The sequence below is a fragment of the Acytostelium subglobosum genome (assembly GCF_000787575.1).
Source record: "Acytostelium subglobosum LB1 DNA, scaffold: scaffold5, whole genome shotgun sequence".
NCBI classification, from domain to species: Eukaryota; Evosea; class Eumycetozoa; order Acytosteliales; family Acytosteliaceae; genus Acytostelium; species Acytostelium subglobosum.
In genome coordinates, this window is record NW_012236527.1 from 18,059 (window position 1) to 35,250 (window position 17,192).

The 17,192-nt window shown below is 44.1% G+C and overlaps 5 protein-coding genes across 5 annotated transcripts; 3 read left to right on the forward strand and 2 right to left on the reverse strand.

Moving 5' to 3' along the window:
• Window positions 1-176: 176 nt before the first annotated feature.
• SAMD00019534_027670 (hypothetical protein) lies at window positions 177-3,811 on the forward strand (the record flags this gene model as incomplete). The annotated part of the gene is made up of 7 exons (XM_012900900.1): window positions 177-275; window positions 364-645; window positions 720-911; window positions 980-1,307; window positions 1,397-3,028; window positions 3,105-3,332; window positions 3,411-3,811. Coding segments are annotated over 7 exons (3,162 nt in total), but the record flags the coding sequence as incomplete, so codon positions are not given.
• A 595-nt stretch (window positions 3,812-4,406) lies between these two features.
• Window positions 4,407-13,423, forward strand: SAMD00019534_027680 (hypothetical protein; the record flags this gene model as incomplete). Its single annotated transcript, XM_012900901.1, has 11 exons — window positions 4,407-4,833; window positions 4,912-5,181; window positions 5,263-5,541; window positions 5,628-5,900; window positions 5,972-8,059; window positions 8,127-8,323; window positions 8,408-8,494; window positions 8,560-9,411; window positions 9,491-12,370; window positions 12,438-13,197; window positions 13,266-13,423. 11 exons carry the CDS (start codon window positions 4,407-4,409, stop codon window positions 13,421-13,423), a joined length of 8,271 nt encoding a protein of 2,756 aa, XP_012756355.1.
• A 131-nt stretch (window positions 13,424-13,554) lies between these two features.
• On the reverse strand, window positions 13,555-14,229 carry SAMD00019534_027690 (hypothetical protein; the record flags this gene model as incomplete). The annotated part of the gene is made up of 1 exon (XM_012900902.1): window positions 13,555-14,229. One exon carries the CDS (start codon window positions 14,227-14,229, stop codon window positions 13,555-13,557), a length of 675 nt encoding a protein of 224 aa, XP_012756356.1.
• A 663-nt stretch (window positions 14,230-14,892) lies between these two features.
• Window positions 14,893-16,419, forward strand: SAMD00019534_027700 (hypothetical protein; the record flags this gene model as incomplete). The annotated part of the gene is made up of 4 exons (XM_012900903.1): window positions 14,893-15,004; window positions 15,072-15,521; window positions 15,587-15,682; window positions 15,758-16,419. 4 exons carry the CDS (start codon window positions 14,893-14,895, stop codon window positions 16,417-16,419), a joined length of 1,320 nt encoding a protein of 439 aa, XP_012756357.1.
• A 71-nt stretch (window positions 16,420-16,490) lies between these two features.
• SAMD00019534_027710 (hypothetical protein) lies at window positions 16,491-17,078 on the reverse strand (the record flags this gene model as incomplete). The annotated part of the gene is made up of 1 exon (XM_012900904.1): window positions 16,491-17,078. A coding segment is annotated over one exon (588 nt), but the record flags the coding sequence as incomplete, so codon positions are not given.
• Window positions 17,079-17,192: the final 114 nt, after the last annotated feature.

The window sequence follows — 17,192 nt, forward strand, 5'->3', positions numbered from 1 at the left end:
CTTTCTATTCTCCATTTCTTATCTCTATTTCCCCTCTCTCCTTTACCAACTTTTTTTTGTTTTATGGCGGCAACTTTTGAACTTGACCACTGATGATCATCAAACCCCCTTTGATTGTCGTTTTCAAGTGTCAACAAGCCTATTACCATCATCACCATCATCTTCATCATCATTGACATATAATGGAGCAAATACTCAACTTTAACGAGCAGCTTGACATTAAGCTCCTGGATAGTGTCGTCCGTGTAATGTACTATTCGACCAGTGTACCTGAGGTATGTAAACACAACCCATTTCATCTGTTTGGCCCGTGATCGTTGCATCATACTGATCGGATCCTCTTAATGTCTTCACCACTCACAGAGAGAAACGGCACAGAAGGTCCTCGGTCAATTCCAAGAGCATCCCGACTCTTGGACCAAAGTTGACAGTATCCTCGAGTACTCACAGTCTCCTGAGACCAAGTTCTACGCCCTCTTGATCTTGGAGAGCTTGATCAAGTACAAATGGAAAGCTCTCCCAAGGGAGCAGTGCGAGGGCATCAAGAACTACATTGTTAGCTTGATCATCCGTCTAAGCTCTGATCCCCAGTCCTTTGCTCGCGAGAGACAGTTCCTGAACAAGTTGAACATCATCTTTGTTCAAGTAAGTACACTGACTAACAAACAAGCAATTGATCCTATTGAAATATTAACTGTTTGTTCCACCCCCAATCATAGATACTTAAGAAAGAATGGCCCAACCATTGGTCCTCATTCATTCCAGAGATTGTAAATAGCAGCCGTACCAATGAGTCCCTCTGTGAGAACAATATGAACATCCTCAAGGTGTTGAGTGAGGAGATCTTCACATACTCTGAGGAGCAAATGACTCAGGCAAAGATACAAAGCCTTAAGATTAGCTTTGAAAAGGTATGTCTACAGTTGGTCCTTACTATTCTTTCAATAGCTTCTAACATCATCATCATCGTATCACTCAGGAATTCTCATTGATCAATGAGCTTTGCCAGTTCATTTTAGAGAATGCAACAAGACCCTCGTTGATCAAGGCCACGCTGGACACCCTCCAGCGATTCCTCAACTGGATTCCCTTGCACTACATCATCGAGACCCACCCACAACCTGAGCCGTCCAAGCTGGTCAAACTACTGCTCCTGAAGTTCTTCCCAGAGCCACAGTTCAGGAACGCCACACTCAAATGCTTGGTTGAGATTGCTTCTTTGAGCTTGGGACCAGAGTATGACCAAGTGTTCGTCTTTATCATTGACCAATTCATGAACACACTCAAGTTCTACAAGCCCGATCCAGGTATGTACACAACAGCAGCAGCAACAACAACACCACCTATCCTTTATCATACACTAACACACACATTGATTGATCACCAACAACTTTAGCCAAGATACCAAGTGACTATGAGGATGGAGATCAATCCGAGACTGACTTTATCCACTCACTGACGTTCTTCTTGACAACGTTCTTCAAGGCACATCTTAAGATCATGGAGAACACCATGAACGTACCATATCTCGCACTTGGACACGAGATACTCATCCAATGCTCCAATGTCGAGGACTTGGAGATATTCAAGATATGCCTCGAGTACTGGAACTACTTGGCATCGAATCTCTACAGCGAGACGTCTGCCTACACATTCATGGCTGTGCCACCTCGTCTGAGCCTCTACAAGTCCATCATGAGCAAGGTCAGAGTGGTCCTCATCTCACACATGGCCAAGCCCGAGGAGGTCATCGTCGTGGAGGATGAGAACGGTTGCATTGTCCGTGAGCAAACCAAGGACACAGACTCGCTTACCCTCTACGAGTCAATGCGTGAGACCTTGATCTTCCTCACCAACCTTGACCCTGAGAACACTCAGAACATCATGCTTGACAAGCTGAACCGCTTGATCTCCAACGAGGAGTGGTCCTTCCAGAAGATCAACACTCTTTGTTGGGCCATCGGTTCCATCAGTGGAGCACAGAACAAGGACCAGGAGAAGAAGTTCTTGGTCACCGTCATCAAGGAGCTACTGGAACTTTGCCAAGTCAAGCGTGGCAAAGACAACAAGGCTGTGGTTGCCAGTGACATCATGTACATCGTTGGCCAGTATCCTCGCTTCCTCAAGGACCACTGGAAGTTCCTAAAGACTGTTGTCAACAAGCTCTTTGAATTCATGCACGAGCCACACCCTGGTGTTCAAGACATGGCCTGTGACACATTCCTCAAGATCGCCAAGCAGTGCAAGAGAAAGTTTGTCATCCTACAGATGGAGGAGTCTCAGCCATTCATCAACGAGCTCTTGACCAACCTGCCAAACTACATATCCGACCTGGAGCCTGGCCAAGTGCACACGTTCTATGAGTCTGTCGGCTACATGATCAGCTCATTCACCGATCCACCAGCTCGTGATCGTCTTGTGGTCAAGTTCATGGAGCTACCCAACCAGTCATGGACTCAAATCATGGCCAAGGCTGCTTCCAACGTCGACTCCATCCTGAATATTGAGATGACGCGTAACATTGTCAACATTCTCAAGACCAACTGCCGCGCTGCTTCATCGTTGGGCTCATGCTACCTCGTCCAAATCACCAAGATCTATCTTGACTTGCTCAACGTCTACCGTACCTACAGTGACTTCATCTCAAAGAACCCAGATCAAATCCGCTCTTCGCTCAGTCTTGGCATGAAGGCAGTCAAGAAGGAAACTCTCAAGCTGTTGGAGATATTCATCGAGAAGTCCGACGACAAGATGATGGTGTACAAGAACTTTATTCCACCCATGCTGGAGGCTGTTCTGGGCGACTACAAGACCAACATCCCAGAGGCCCGCGACCCAGAGGTACTCTCCCTCATGTCGGTAGTGGTCACCTCTCTCAAGCAGTTCATTCCACCCGATGTTCCCAAGATCTTGGAGGCCGTGTTCGAGTGCACCCTTGGCATGATCACCAAGAACTTTGAGGACTTCCCAACGCACAGGATCAACTTCTTTAATTTGATCAGAGCAATCAACTCCAACACGTTCACCGGTAAGTGTCTCAACACAACAACAACCAACTACAACTCTCTGACATTATCATGTATACTTACATTGTATTCCAATAGTTTTCCACAACTTGTCCGCTCAACAGTTCAAACTGCTAATCGATTGTGTCGTTTGGGCATTCAAGCACACAGAGAGGAACATATCAGAGACTGGACTCAACATCCTAAAGGAGCTTATTGAGAACGTGTCAAAGAGCCAGGAGGTGTCCAATGCCTTCTTCAAGACCTATTTGGTTCCATTGCTCACCGATATATTGTACATTCTGACTGATTCATTCCATAAGTCTGGTATGTATTTGATAACCTGTACCAGTAACTGCCAATAATCACGGCTAGGTTACTAACACGCATTCAATCATTGATTAGGATTTAATTTACAATGTGACATTATCAAGATGATGTTCCAGGTGGTTGAGAATGGAATGGTCAAGGTGCCAATATGGGACCAGGCCACCACACCACAACCTGCAGGCATGACCAACTCACAGTATGTCCGTGAAATCATTGTCATGTACCTGTCGTCTTCCCCCAACGTAACGAAGAACCATGTCTTAGCCATGACCCAGAAGCTGTTCTCGCTGGCCAACGTCAACAGCAACGAGTTTAAGATATCCGTTCGCGATTTCCTCATCACCCTCAAGGAGTTCCAAAGCTCAGACAATGTCGAGTTGTACAGCGAAGAGAAGGCTGCCGAGAGAGAGGCCCTGCTCAAGAAGAACTTGGCCATCCCAGGTATGGTCAGACCAAGTGAGAACGAAGAGATGTTGGATTGATCTTGGCATCCAACTCTCCTGCCACCAGTCTGTCAGACCAAGACTAAACAATACGCATTGTCTCATAAACTCTCCCTCACCCATTTCCATTGATCACTGATCTTGGCCATCGAGAACCACAGCTGATTTTTTCAGTGTGGACAGACTACACACCGATGAATCTTGCCCTACACAGGTGAGTGGGGTTGCCTCATGGTTTGCCCATGCACAAGGTGTCTTGCCTGAAAAGACACATTGATTTTGATAGGAGGAGGCAAATTCTCCACCTAAAATAGAGTGGTTGATGATGATGACAGTGATCGCACACCTCTTGATGTAATGGTGAACAGACGAGTCCCTAGATTTCGACCGCACAAAATTAATTAATTGGGTAAAAGAGATGATGACTTCTGACTCGCTTGCCCATTATTACTACAGTCGTCATAACTATTCACATGGCACAACGATTTAGACGACCGTTTTTGTTTATATTGTAATCATACCTAATCATATCAAATTAAAGTAATAATAATTAACTAGTAATAACTACCATTACAACATTGAACTTTACAGAATCAAGTATTCAATTTAATACCATACCTCTCAAGGAATGGCCAACTACTACCACCAACACAATAATGGTTGGCACTTGCTATCGGGTGGTGGAACAACAACAACATCAACATCAACATCTAAATCACTCCTACTACTGGTGATATTGTTATTGAGCTGTTGTGCTCTAACCACCCATGCCCAGGTGATCAACAGCATGTCTCCTAGATTCTCATATGTAGGAGGAGGAACTACATTTCTCATTGACGGCACAGGATTTTTATCTGCACCAATAGTTCAAGTTACCTCACCTTCTGGCACTGTGGCAGTATTTGCTTTGACCCTCCACTTTGGTGACCTCTACTCGTATACTGTACCTCCTGAACCATCCAACGCCAGCAAGAAGAGACCATTGAATAATGATATTCAATTCGATGTTATCTACAATGGTGGTGCAATATTCACCAATACCTTTGAGTATCTAAGTATGTTGAAATAACTACATCAAGAACAATCTACTTTTATTATTCTAACCAAAAACATCGACACATTATACACAACAGCACCCAAGATCAAAGATATATTGCCAATGGATTATTACCCAATCACCAACAATAAGCCTCTAATCATTAATGGTGACCACTTAAGACTGTCGGATTCGGATGTTACACCAGTAGTCTCAGTTGGAGGTGTAAATTGTCATGTGATTGACTTTAAACCAAATGAAATCAAATGTACACTTGGAAATGCACCTGGTGCAGGAGCCGCCCAAGTTCAAGTTACCTTATACAGTGGACTTACTATAACCTCACCTGATCAATTGACCTTTCACCGTGAGTAATCTCAAAAAACAACAAACATCTGATCATTCTGATCATTACTCACACAAATATACGTACACATACAAACAACAGTGCCTGTGGTCAACAACATTGTGCCCAGTAGGATCACAGCAGGACGAACACAGATCATTACCCTAAATGGACTATATCTCTATGACGATAAGAGTAGACCTGCTTCAGTCATTACCTTTGGAGGTGAAGACTGTACCAACATTGTCATAGTCAGTGACACACAGATCACGTGTGAGTCACCACTTGTTGACGTGGCCGCAGGCAACTTTGTCAATGAAGCACTGGCCATCTCTATCGGAGCTCAACCCGTACTGTCTGCCATCAACCTGGAGGTATATAGTAAGTAATCGATTACTTCTTTTTGTAATATTGTTGTTGTTGTTGTTGCATGTCACTTGTTACTAACATCGGCCTGCCTTCAATAGCCCCACAAATATTGACGATCCTTCCACAGTCTGGTCTTGCAGCTGGTGGTACCACAGTCAGAGTGACTGGATTGTTCCTCAGGGAGGTCACCGCTGCTACGATTGGTGGATCAGCATGTGTCATCGTTGTAGCCTCAATCGCTGACAACCAATTTGATTGTGTTACTTCGGCATACAATCTTGGAGGTGCCTCCGAGGCAACCTTTATCTTGGTGGCAACAATCGATGGACAAACATATGACTCACCAAATACCGAGCAATTCACCTACTTTGGTATGTATATCAAACCACTGATGACGATGATGCTGTACTCAAACTAACAAACTTTTGATCTCTGTTGTTAGTTCCCGTTATCCAATCATTGGTGCCCGTCAACACTATCACCAAGGGTACCTTCCCACTTGAGATCAAGGGAAAGAACTTCTTTGGTGTAACTGCTATTCAGGTCGGAACTCAAACCATCAATACGTTCAAGATCACAAGTGATGAGAACGCACAGTTTATCGACATTGATGCTTCTTTGCTTGCCGTAGGAGACAACAATGTCATCGTTCAGATTGGCACCACTTCATCCAACACTGCCACCTTTGTCATTGTTTCACCATCCCTACAGGCACCTACCCCTGCAGATGGCTTCATGCACGTCGTCACACCAATCTCCATTCCATTCACCAACTTCCCAACACCACCCACCGTCAACCCTCTGACCGACTACACCAAGATCTTCATCAACGGACTAGAGTGTACAGGCTTGGCAATGCCAGATGCCTCTCACTTTTCTTGCAATGCACCCGTTTCCGCAGCGGCTGGTGCATTCCCAATCACGTTCAAGATCTATGAGCAGGATTACGATCCAGCAATCACCTTCACCTACTATGATCTGACAATCACTGGTCAAGGACAAACAACTAACATTCCAGCTGGAGGTGGTGTGCTCACCATTGATGGAACACATCTTGACGTCGTAAACATTGTGAACATCAACAACGTTCTCGTAGTTGGTTGCACATTGACTGCAGCACAGATCAGCTGTCCAATCCCACCCAATGTACCAGGAAACTACCCAGTCACAGTGATTGCAGCCGGTGTCACCTACCCCACCACTGGAACCATCAGCTATGTTGGACCAAATCTCGACCTTGTCACACCAAGACAGGGTAATGCCAGGCGAACCGTAGCCATCACATGTGTGGGTAATAGCTTTGGTGCCGTAGCAGCAAGTATTACTATCACTGTTGGAGGTGTCAATTGTCCAGGCGTTGCTGTCCTTCCACAAGTAGCAGGCAAGGACCGTGCCAGTTGTAACCTAGCCCCAGTTGCTAACGGTGCATATCCTGTTGTTATAAGTGTCGTTCCTGGTGGAGGTGGCCCTCCAGTGTCATCTATTAACGTAGTGCAATACACTGGCAATGGACTCTCTTGTATGGGACCACCACTTCCCGACCAATCCAACAGTCCCGTCAATTGGTGGTTCACCTACAAGATCCGTCAGACCGATAACTACCTTTACCTCGACGACACCCGTGATCAATTGGTCAGATTGGATCGTCTCTCTGATGTCAACCAAGCACCATACAGTGCCTTGGCCGCAACATTTGATCAATACCGAGATTACTTCTACATGTTCTTCAACGATCAGATTGGATCACGTGACAACGCTGGTAAGAGATGTAATATGGTGAACCCTACACACGGACATGGTCATCTCAAAGGATTCTTAATCTTTGAACAGGACCCAGTCACTCTACTCTACTCTGGTATCCACGTGATGCACTCCAATCCAGTGTTCCCAGCGATCAGTGGTGGAGGCTACTACAACATCAATCAAGGCATCAGATGGTTGGGTGCAGCCGACTACAATCAACACTTCTTCTGTTACCAATGGAATGGACTTGAACAACCATTCAACTATCTGATCCATAATGACGCTGTGTTGATAGATCATGCCTACAACATTCCCAACCTCTTGTTATGGAACCAGGTCATGCAGAACACCTATCCATTCTTCTACGACTACATGACACTCTGGGAGCGACTTCCAGCTCGTGTTCCAAATGGTGGTGCACCAGCTCAGTGCACCCAGGCATGTTTCTCAGCGGCCTGCCTGGCGGCGATTGCAGTCAACCCCAATGTCCAAAACATCTGTTACTGGCAATCTGGTGCATTCAATGTTGGTGCAATGACAGCCAACTACTTTATGAAGACCACAATTGATCCAGACAATGCAGGTTTCCCAGCAGTGGCGGCCATCCATCCACCCGCACTCAGTCGCTTCATTGTGGTGAACGATCGTCGTAATACCTATGACGGTATTGACATTTGGACAGTGATTGCCAACACCTACCAGAGAATGATGTTCATTGAGATGTTCTATGCTATTGGTGCAACTCAAACAAAACCAAACAGTGCTGTCATCAACGTTGGTTATCTTCGTATGTACACCATTCCATCTGGAGTATAGAAAATCAACTTATTAACAACTCGTTCGACTTTCTCTAGACTTCCCTCCAAACCTCAACGTCCGTGTATTCGATATACCTACGGGCACATGGATATACTCTCATTATGAGTACACTGGCAAGAAGAATGAGCACGCCAAGATGGGTATCCCAATGTACCCTGTAGTTGGTGCCAATGCTTTGAATGCCAATGAGAACATGTTCTGTGTCGGTGACTCTAACAGACACAATGGTCAAGTATGTTGTTTGAAACATTATTATACTTGTTGGAGGATAACAACTATTAACACAATCAATCTCACATCCATGAATTATTATTAGGGTGCCAGAGGAGGTGGAGCACTATGCTTCCAAAGCCCATTGCTATCATATCAATTCAATCGCATGGTTAGATCATATAACTCAATTGTAAGTTGTTATTATTTTCTCTATTGAATCATACACTTACATTTAATCTTATTTCACAACAATAGGAAGTTGGAACACTGACAGTCCAAAAACCAGCTATCAATTCGATGTACTTCTATGAGTCTATCATCCAGCCTCTAAAGATTGCAAGGGGTGCATGGGCCAATGATATCAACTTTGAGATCATGGATGCCATGAATGGTGTCGTCACCTCCAAGAATCCCAAGATGTTTGGTGTCGTAACAGCAGCCACACTTCCCAATGCTCAGGATATCAACCCAGAGTTTCCTTCACTCAGGACATCAATGGCCAACGCAGACAGTGGTACTGGAGCAATCAACCTTGGTAACATTGGAGCAGATCCAAGTATCAGTGCCTATGTCTCTGATGACACGTTTGCCCTGGAGTACATTGCAGTCGATGTCACCATTGCCTCCATTTGTGACTTTGTTGTTGGAATGTTCCCTGCCAATCCATGCAACGACCAGAATGCCCGTAGAACTCGAATGACAGAGGCCTTGCCATTGCCTCCACCCGTTGTCTTCCCCAATGCCTACAACCAAGCATACCTTGCGACAATGGCTTTGAGAACCTTTGACGTGTTGGCCATCAATGACTTCCTGGTGATTGCCTACACACAAGAAATGAGGGGTCGCCTCCATATGAACCCAGCCACCCTGCCACCAGTCCAATACATCATTGAGCCAGCGCTCCAGGTACCATCAGTTGAAGGTCGCTTCACCCTCCGAAAGCTTGCCCCAATCTGTGAAGAAGAGCTATCCTACGACGTTGTGTTGGGCTTTGCACTCCAACAATCCAACTATGCTCCACAGGCCCAACTGATCTACAACATTGACAACAATCTTCCAAACTGGGCCAATGGTGTTTTATATGCCATTGCCAAGTATATCTACAATGTAAGTAATCGAACGAGACAAACTATCCATTATCCATCTTGTACATTCTGAACTAACACCCATATCTTATTCATTCTAGCAAATACCGCCAATAGCTACCAAGGATGGATCCTTGAATGCCTGCGTGCAACAATACTTCCCTGCAATGAACAACATTGGCACGTACACAGAGGCTAAGCCAGTTGACGTCAAGACACCCACCCAGTGGCAACTGTTCTACAGAACTGCCGCTGCCACTTGGGACATGATGAATCCTTCTATTGCCAATGGAAATGGAGGCAGGACAAACAGACTCAACAATGCTGACATTATCACCTGGCAACAACTTCTTAACAAGGTGATCACACTTCGTCAGGCAGATGGAGTGACATCATTGGAGCAGCTCATTATTTCGTTGAACAATCCAGCCTTCTTGACCCCAACCAACAAGGAGTCACTCGAGAACAACTACCTGATCGAGAAGCCAGTAGTGGTAGTTGTCAAGTCCCTCGTGCATACTCTGTTCAAGTCGGCCAACTCTCTTAAGCATCAGAGCATTCCAAAGTTTAAGCTGTCGGCCAGCATGGCAATTGAGGATCAACAACAGCAATTGGTCAACAACTCAATCCTGTTGGATGAGTTTTACAATGGATTGACGCCACTGGACATTGACTCAATGTACCTTGAGTCACCGATCCAACAGCTCTTGGCAACCACCTCAAAGGCATTCAACAACACTCAAGTGACCATGCTTAGCAATGCTAATCTTCACTCATTGGCACTAGCAATGAGCAAGTGGACCACCATCACTGGAGTCAATCAGGCAATCCAAGTGCTGTTGACCAATACTTTGTCAGAGACTCAGAGTCAGCCCATCGAATTCATTTCAGAACTCAACCGTGACCAAGTTGGAGGTCTCATCGAACTGTGCTACCAGTACATCGATGTGGAGAACTCATTGATCGCCATTTGCACTCCAATGTCAATGGTCTCTATGACATTCTTTATTGAGAGTGCAATTGTATCAGAGGTAACCTCACAGGTTCAGTTTGGTGACTTCAATGCCTACTTCCTACCCAAGCCACCCAACTACAATGGTTCAATCTCCAGTGAATATGATGGCATGGCCATTGCCACGATCAACTCCAAGATCTGTGACATCCAAATGATGAGCACCAGTGACTTCCAAGCTCATAATTTCGATGGTCTGTGCACTGGCATTGGCCCTGTCGTGGTCAATATCACCAACATGGCCGGACCCACCGAGAGTGGATCCACATCAACAATCAACGGATTCAGATTCAACTCCTCAATTGACATCCAAATTGGAAACTATCCAATTGTCAATCCTCAGTACATCTCATCAACCCAGATCGTCTTCAACACACCTGCCGGAGTTGGAACCAACCTTGACTTTTATTTCCTCAGCTCAACAACATTGTTTAATCTCCAGAGAACCAAGTTCTACTTCTCCTTTGATGCACCAACCGTCACTGGCGTCTCACCCAGTACCCTTGACAGTCAAGGCAGTACAGTACTCACCTTGACTGGAACCAACTTTGGTACCGATCCCTACTCTGCCAAGGTCACGGTCGACGAGTCTACACCTTGCTACCCAATCCTCGGCATCACATCCACAATGTTGGCCTGTTTCTCTCCATCTGGAATTGGTCAAGACAAGACAGTGCAGGTTGAAGTGGGAGGACAGACATCGACATTCACACTGGAAACAATCCCACAAGTATCATTCGACTATGAAGCGCCCCAACTATCCGACTTCATTCCCCCAGCTGGTGATCCAGGTGATATCATTGTAATTCACGGAGATGGCTTTGGCACAATGGGCGATGGAAACGCTCCACCCATGGTGTTCCTAGGAGACGAATTGCTACAAGTGGTAGAGTACAGCAACACCTATATCAAGGTACTATTGGATGAAGGTGTCGGCAGTAACCAGAGCATCACGATTCAAGCCGGAGACCAAACATCGCCATTCTACACCGAGTTTGGTTATCTGCCACCGGTGATCTCATCTGTGATCCAATCCAATCCTCTGTCCACATCAGGAGGATCACTTCAAATCAATGGTGAAGGATGGGGACTGTCACCAACAGAGATCGACTATGTCTATGCTGGACCCAATCAACTCTACTATTGTAGTCCATTTGAAACATTCATCGAGTGTTTTGTTCCACCAGGAATTGGTGCACATCTAGTGATCAATGCCTCAGTGGGCGGCCAAGCAGCAATTGATCAAGCGCCAATCAACTACATATCCTACACACCTCCATCGATCTCTTCATACAAATTGGTCACTGTAGGTGGTACCAACGTTATCCAGATCAGTGGTACCAACTTTGTGCCTGTCGGTGTCAACTGGACCCCTGATACATCGTACATAAGCATCAACTATGTTGACAATAGCAACGTTCAGTGTCTTGGATTCATCAATCATACATTTGCCCAATGTAATGTCACCAACAATATTGCATGGATGGTAATGTCTGTTGGTGGTCAGCTATCGCAAGAGATCTACATCACACCCAACCAGGTCAATCTCCAACTCTTTGTATTCAATGACACTAGCAACAATGGACTATACACACCAGGCAGTGAGAACCCCATCAGCGGTGTGTCGATCAATCTCACCGACTCGACTGGTCATGTCACGACCTACACCACTGACACCACTGGTTACATCAACATCATGATCAATCAGAATGAGTACACCATTGTTGTTGTTGGAGGCCTCAACCAAAGTATGAACTTTGCCTCAATCAACAACATCGTCGTTGATCTCACCCAATCAAAGAACATCAGCATCCCTGTTGGAAGCACTTCCATCTATGGCTGTATAGGAACACTGACCGCAAGCAAGGCAACAATGACGGTGAGATGGGGAACTACACAAATCTCCAATTGGGGATTCTGTCAACCAAATAACCAAACTGCTTGTCAGTACATGGTTATAAGTGAAAGTGTAAGTTAACATTTAACTTGTATTGACTATGATAGTCGACTAACGCCATACACCTTTCAACCAATAGTTCCCATTAGGATGTGTTCCATTGTTTGGACTCACAGAGGTTAATGTTAGATACAGTACAACATTGACACTCTATGCCTACATGGACAACAACGTCACAGGACAGTACACTGGCATTGCACCACCCCAAACAGACTACAACTTTATGTACACTTTCTACTTTAATGGCCGTGGCTGGTCTATGAGCAACACACCCTACCCCAATGGAATCTACTCGGCCATCAATGTTCCACCAGGTGATGTGACGGTTACGTTCTGGTCTCAAAGCGCATCACTCATACCAATTATGAATAGGGCTACATTCAACCTGCCAGCCAGCAAGGAGACCACCATCCACAATGTCTACTATGGATTCTACAATGCCACTTCACCATACAATGGAAACCTCTACCCAGCATCTACGTTCTCCAATCAGGACTATTCAAATGGTGCCCAAATGAGCTTGCCACTGGGCAAGTACGACACATCGTTCCTGTCCACCTACAACTTTGTCAACAGTACCAGGTCGTACTGGGCTAGCAGCGCCTACTACAATGTCTACCTTTATTCCAATTCAACCTACAGTGTGATCACTGGAATCCCAACCAATGGTGGATACAATCTGGTAAACAACAGTGATCCAGCTGTTGGTGCACAGTTTGAAATCTCCTCCTCCACATTGTTCAGCTTCCTCAACTCCACTGGACCACTTTCTGCAAGTGGACAGAACGTCACCTTCCCAACGCCATACGTATATGAACAACCGGTCTACTCAATTGATGGTATGTAATTATCATGATGATACCATATTGCCAGACTAACTAACTAAACATCTTTTCTGCCCATCCAGTCTCTGGAGTGATACAGGTTATTCCATGTATCACTGGCTCAACACAATGGACGTCATGCCAGTTCCCTGCCAACAGTGCTGGTATCCACACCATCTATCTAACATGGAGAGGACAGAGTCTATACCAAACTTACAACGTTTGGTATGCCTCATCATGATCCAATATAAACAACAACAACTTACCTGTAATAGCTTCAGGTCACCAATAATCTTTAACAATATATATAGCTTACGCTATTCACAAAACCTCTTATGTTTATTGTGATGATGATTACCTTGGTCGTTACTACTAATGCTGCCCATGATGTTGTTGATGTTGTTGTTGTTGCTGATGTTGTGGATTAGCCAGTGGCCTCAATCCATACTTTTGTCTAACTCTGTCTATATGTGCCAGTCTCAAAGTATTGTTGATGCCAGAGTAGAGTGAACCTGGTTGTGTTTGATCGGTTGTCTTGTAGTCGACAGTTGTCGATGTCGCCGGTGTGATTGCTCGAGCATCATCAGACACCATTGGCGATATGTGTATGTTTGATATTGATTGATAGAGACTGTCCCTATTCAATGTCTGTTGATGTTGAATGTAGATATGATACTGTTTCTTTACATTCTCATCAACAACAACACTAGAATCACTCCTCATATTATCATCATCATCTATTTGTTGTTGTTGATGCTGTTGATGATAGAATGTACCAGCGGTGGTGCCATGTTGTTGTTGCTGAGTATTGTAAAGAGGTAGTCGATCATGTAGATGTAGTTGTTGTTGTTGTTGTTGCTGATGATTCAACAAATGTAGAGCATTTATATTATTATTATCAATGTATAGTCGTCTAATCTTTATCTTCACCTCATTGGCACCTTCATCATCGTCATCATCGACGTCGTCGTCATTATCGTCCTCCATCTCGTCATTATTGTTGTTGTTGTCATCATCCTCTTCCAATCTCTTTCGTTTCGTAAGCATGGCATTCCAGTATATATAAAGATATATTCATCAGGTTGTATGTTATGAATGTTATTTGAGGAGGCTATACAGAATGAGAACTCACATGTGATATCTTGATGAGATATGGTCACATAATTATACCATAGTATTTAATTTATGGAAATGAAGTTCAATAAATTATTGGCGCCAAAATTTATAGGCATTGTTTCATGTGGACAATGAATTAGAGGTTAGGAGTAACACTTACAACTAGAGATGAGGCCATTCATATGCAACAACTACAACAACAACAACAATAGCAATAACAAATGGATCAACAATGCACACTACTACATTTATGTATTGACCAAGTAGATAGATTATTGGCTTCTACGACATCATCCTCTATACTTTACCAGCTTGTACAGTCATCCTCACACCACAACAGCAACAACACCATTAACAACAATAGCAATGCTACAAGTCCAAACTCTAATAATATAAGAGTCGTTGATATTTATAGTAAATTGTTTAACACAATAGTTGGTGCCAATCGTCTATCAATCAGTCTCCTGCATCACTACTCTCTCTCATTGCCTCTCGACTTTATCACTCACTTGGACTTCAAATCATGCCATGACCTTACAAACTCTGTCTTACTGGCCGTCAGTCGTAAGTAGTTATTATTGTCACTCTACAATCATGAATAGTATTTATTTACAATATCATGACCTCCTAGAGATTCGCACCATACGATCATTGGTACTGTCCAATTGCAAGAGGATTGGCTCTGATGGAATACTGCCATTGAAGAGTATGTGATAAATAGAATACTTATGTGTATTATATATACTAACATTATGTTATCTCTCTTTTTTTAGACCTACCAAAACTACTATCATTGGACCTATCATCGACCAACATTGATAACGATGCTCTGTCTGTGATCAAAGAGATGCCACGTATTGAGATATTGAACATTAGTGGAGTGCGCAACATCTCTGATCAAGGACTAGTGCACCTTTCGGCATGCACCACACTCACCAAGCTCATTGCCAAGTCCACTCCATTCACCGATGACTCACTGGTCTTCACCTCCAACTATATTAAGAACCTGAACAAGCGTGCAGGATTCCTATCTCTTCACACTCTGATCCTGTCAGACACGTTGGTCACTGATCAGTGTCTTCCATATTGTCTGGATCTACCCACGGTTGCTCACATTGACTTCTCCAACACACAATGTACTGCATCAGCACTGGAACGTCTATGCAACCAATTCAAACTACAACAAGGTGTTCAGGAATCAACTCACAAGTCACTAAAGATTAGTATGTTTAATTACTCTTGTCCTTTACCATCACTCCAACCTTACTAACATCCCATCACCACATAGATATTCAAAGACAGAACCAATCATTAAGAGAGCCAGATCTTGTCATTGGCAATAATCAACGATGGCCCATTGATCGTATCAAACAATACCTACATAGTATGTCTGTTGTTGTTAGAGTTAGCTAGCTACCATCTCTCGTTCGTTACTAACACATATTTAATGGACACTCAGGCTTGAACGTTCCCACTCTAGAGAACCATTCTCTACTCAACACTTCCAATATATCCACTGACGATGAATCAAACTCTAGCTTTGAAATAGACTCTAGCCTTTATCTGCCACCTCAAGTTGACGACTCATCAAGGCCCTCAAACGGAATACTTGGTATTAACTTGTTTAAGGATCCATTCTCAACTTCACCAACAAAACGTTCACCTGGAATGGTTGGCTGGATGCACCTATCTCTAGCATCATCGCCATCATCCTCTTCTTTGTCTGCACCACCCACTCCATCAATTAACTCCCCAACCAAGAACACTCAAAAAGCCAATGACACCAACCTATTCATCACTCCAATCAAGAGAGAACCAACCAAACATCAACAACAACAACAACAACAAAAGACGCCTCTAAATAATTACCTTTATCAACTACTTCGCTCACCAAAGAGGACGCCAAACATTGCATCACCAATAATATCACCAAAGTCCAATAAGAAACGATTCCAATATGGACAATACGAACTACTCTCTCCAACAAAGACCAATGCTGGCCGCTCCTATCCCACCTCTCCAGCCAAGATGTCTGATGGTCGCTCAACCAAACGATCAAAGCAACACCAAACAATTGACGACCAAGACAATGTAGTAAAGAAATTGTTTGTAGAGTGTTGATCACTAATAGTATTATTTAAAACGCGGATAATCGAGGACTTTGGACACGTAAATGACCAAGTCTTTTATTTCTTCTTCCTTTTGTTGGACTTGTCCTGCTTAACTTTTGGCTCATCCTCCAACTCCTCATTCTCTGTTGATTGTTGTGGTGGAGGTGGCACAATTTCCTCGCCACTGCAGTTGAGTATCTTTCTCAGACTGTGCCTCTCCTTGGCCAACATTGCTTGCTTATTCTTCTTGATATACTTTAGGCCACAAGCATTGCAGAGGTCTATACCGTTCTCACCTTTCCTCCACTCTGGTGTATAACGTTTATGACATCTTTGGCACTCCTCAGGTTTGACTCCTGCTGGTCGACCTTTCTTCTTGGCCGACGATGGAAGTGGTTGTACATAGGTAGAGGTTGGTGACACGGGTGGTGAGGATGAAGATGATGATTCGCTTAGAATTGGAGATTGATTGGTGGTGGAACTTGGTGATACAACATTACTCTGAGAAAAGAGAAATGATATGGATGTAGTTGGTGATTCAGGTGATGTAGGACTGATGAATGTTGATGTCGTGGAGGTGAGCAGAGGAGGTGACTTTGGTGAATATGGCATGGGAACATACAGGGGAGGGCTATTGCAATTGGACATTGATGAAAAGTTAGTAATGGGAGACGGCGACGTGGTCATTATCACTAGTGATAATTATTAATAGATAAAATAGAATGTACCTTTGAATCCTGGGTGGTGTATTTAAACTTTGGTGAACCTAAATTTGGGAAAGAT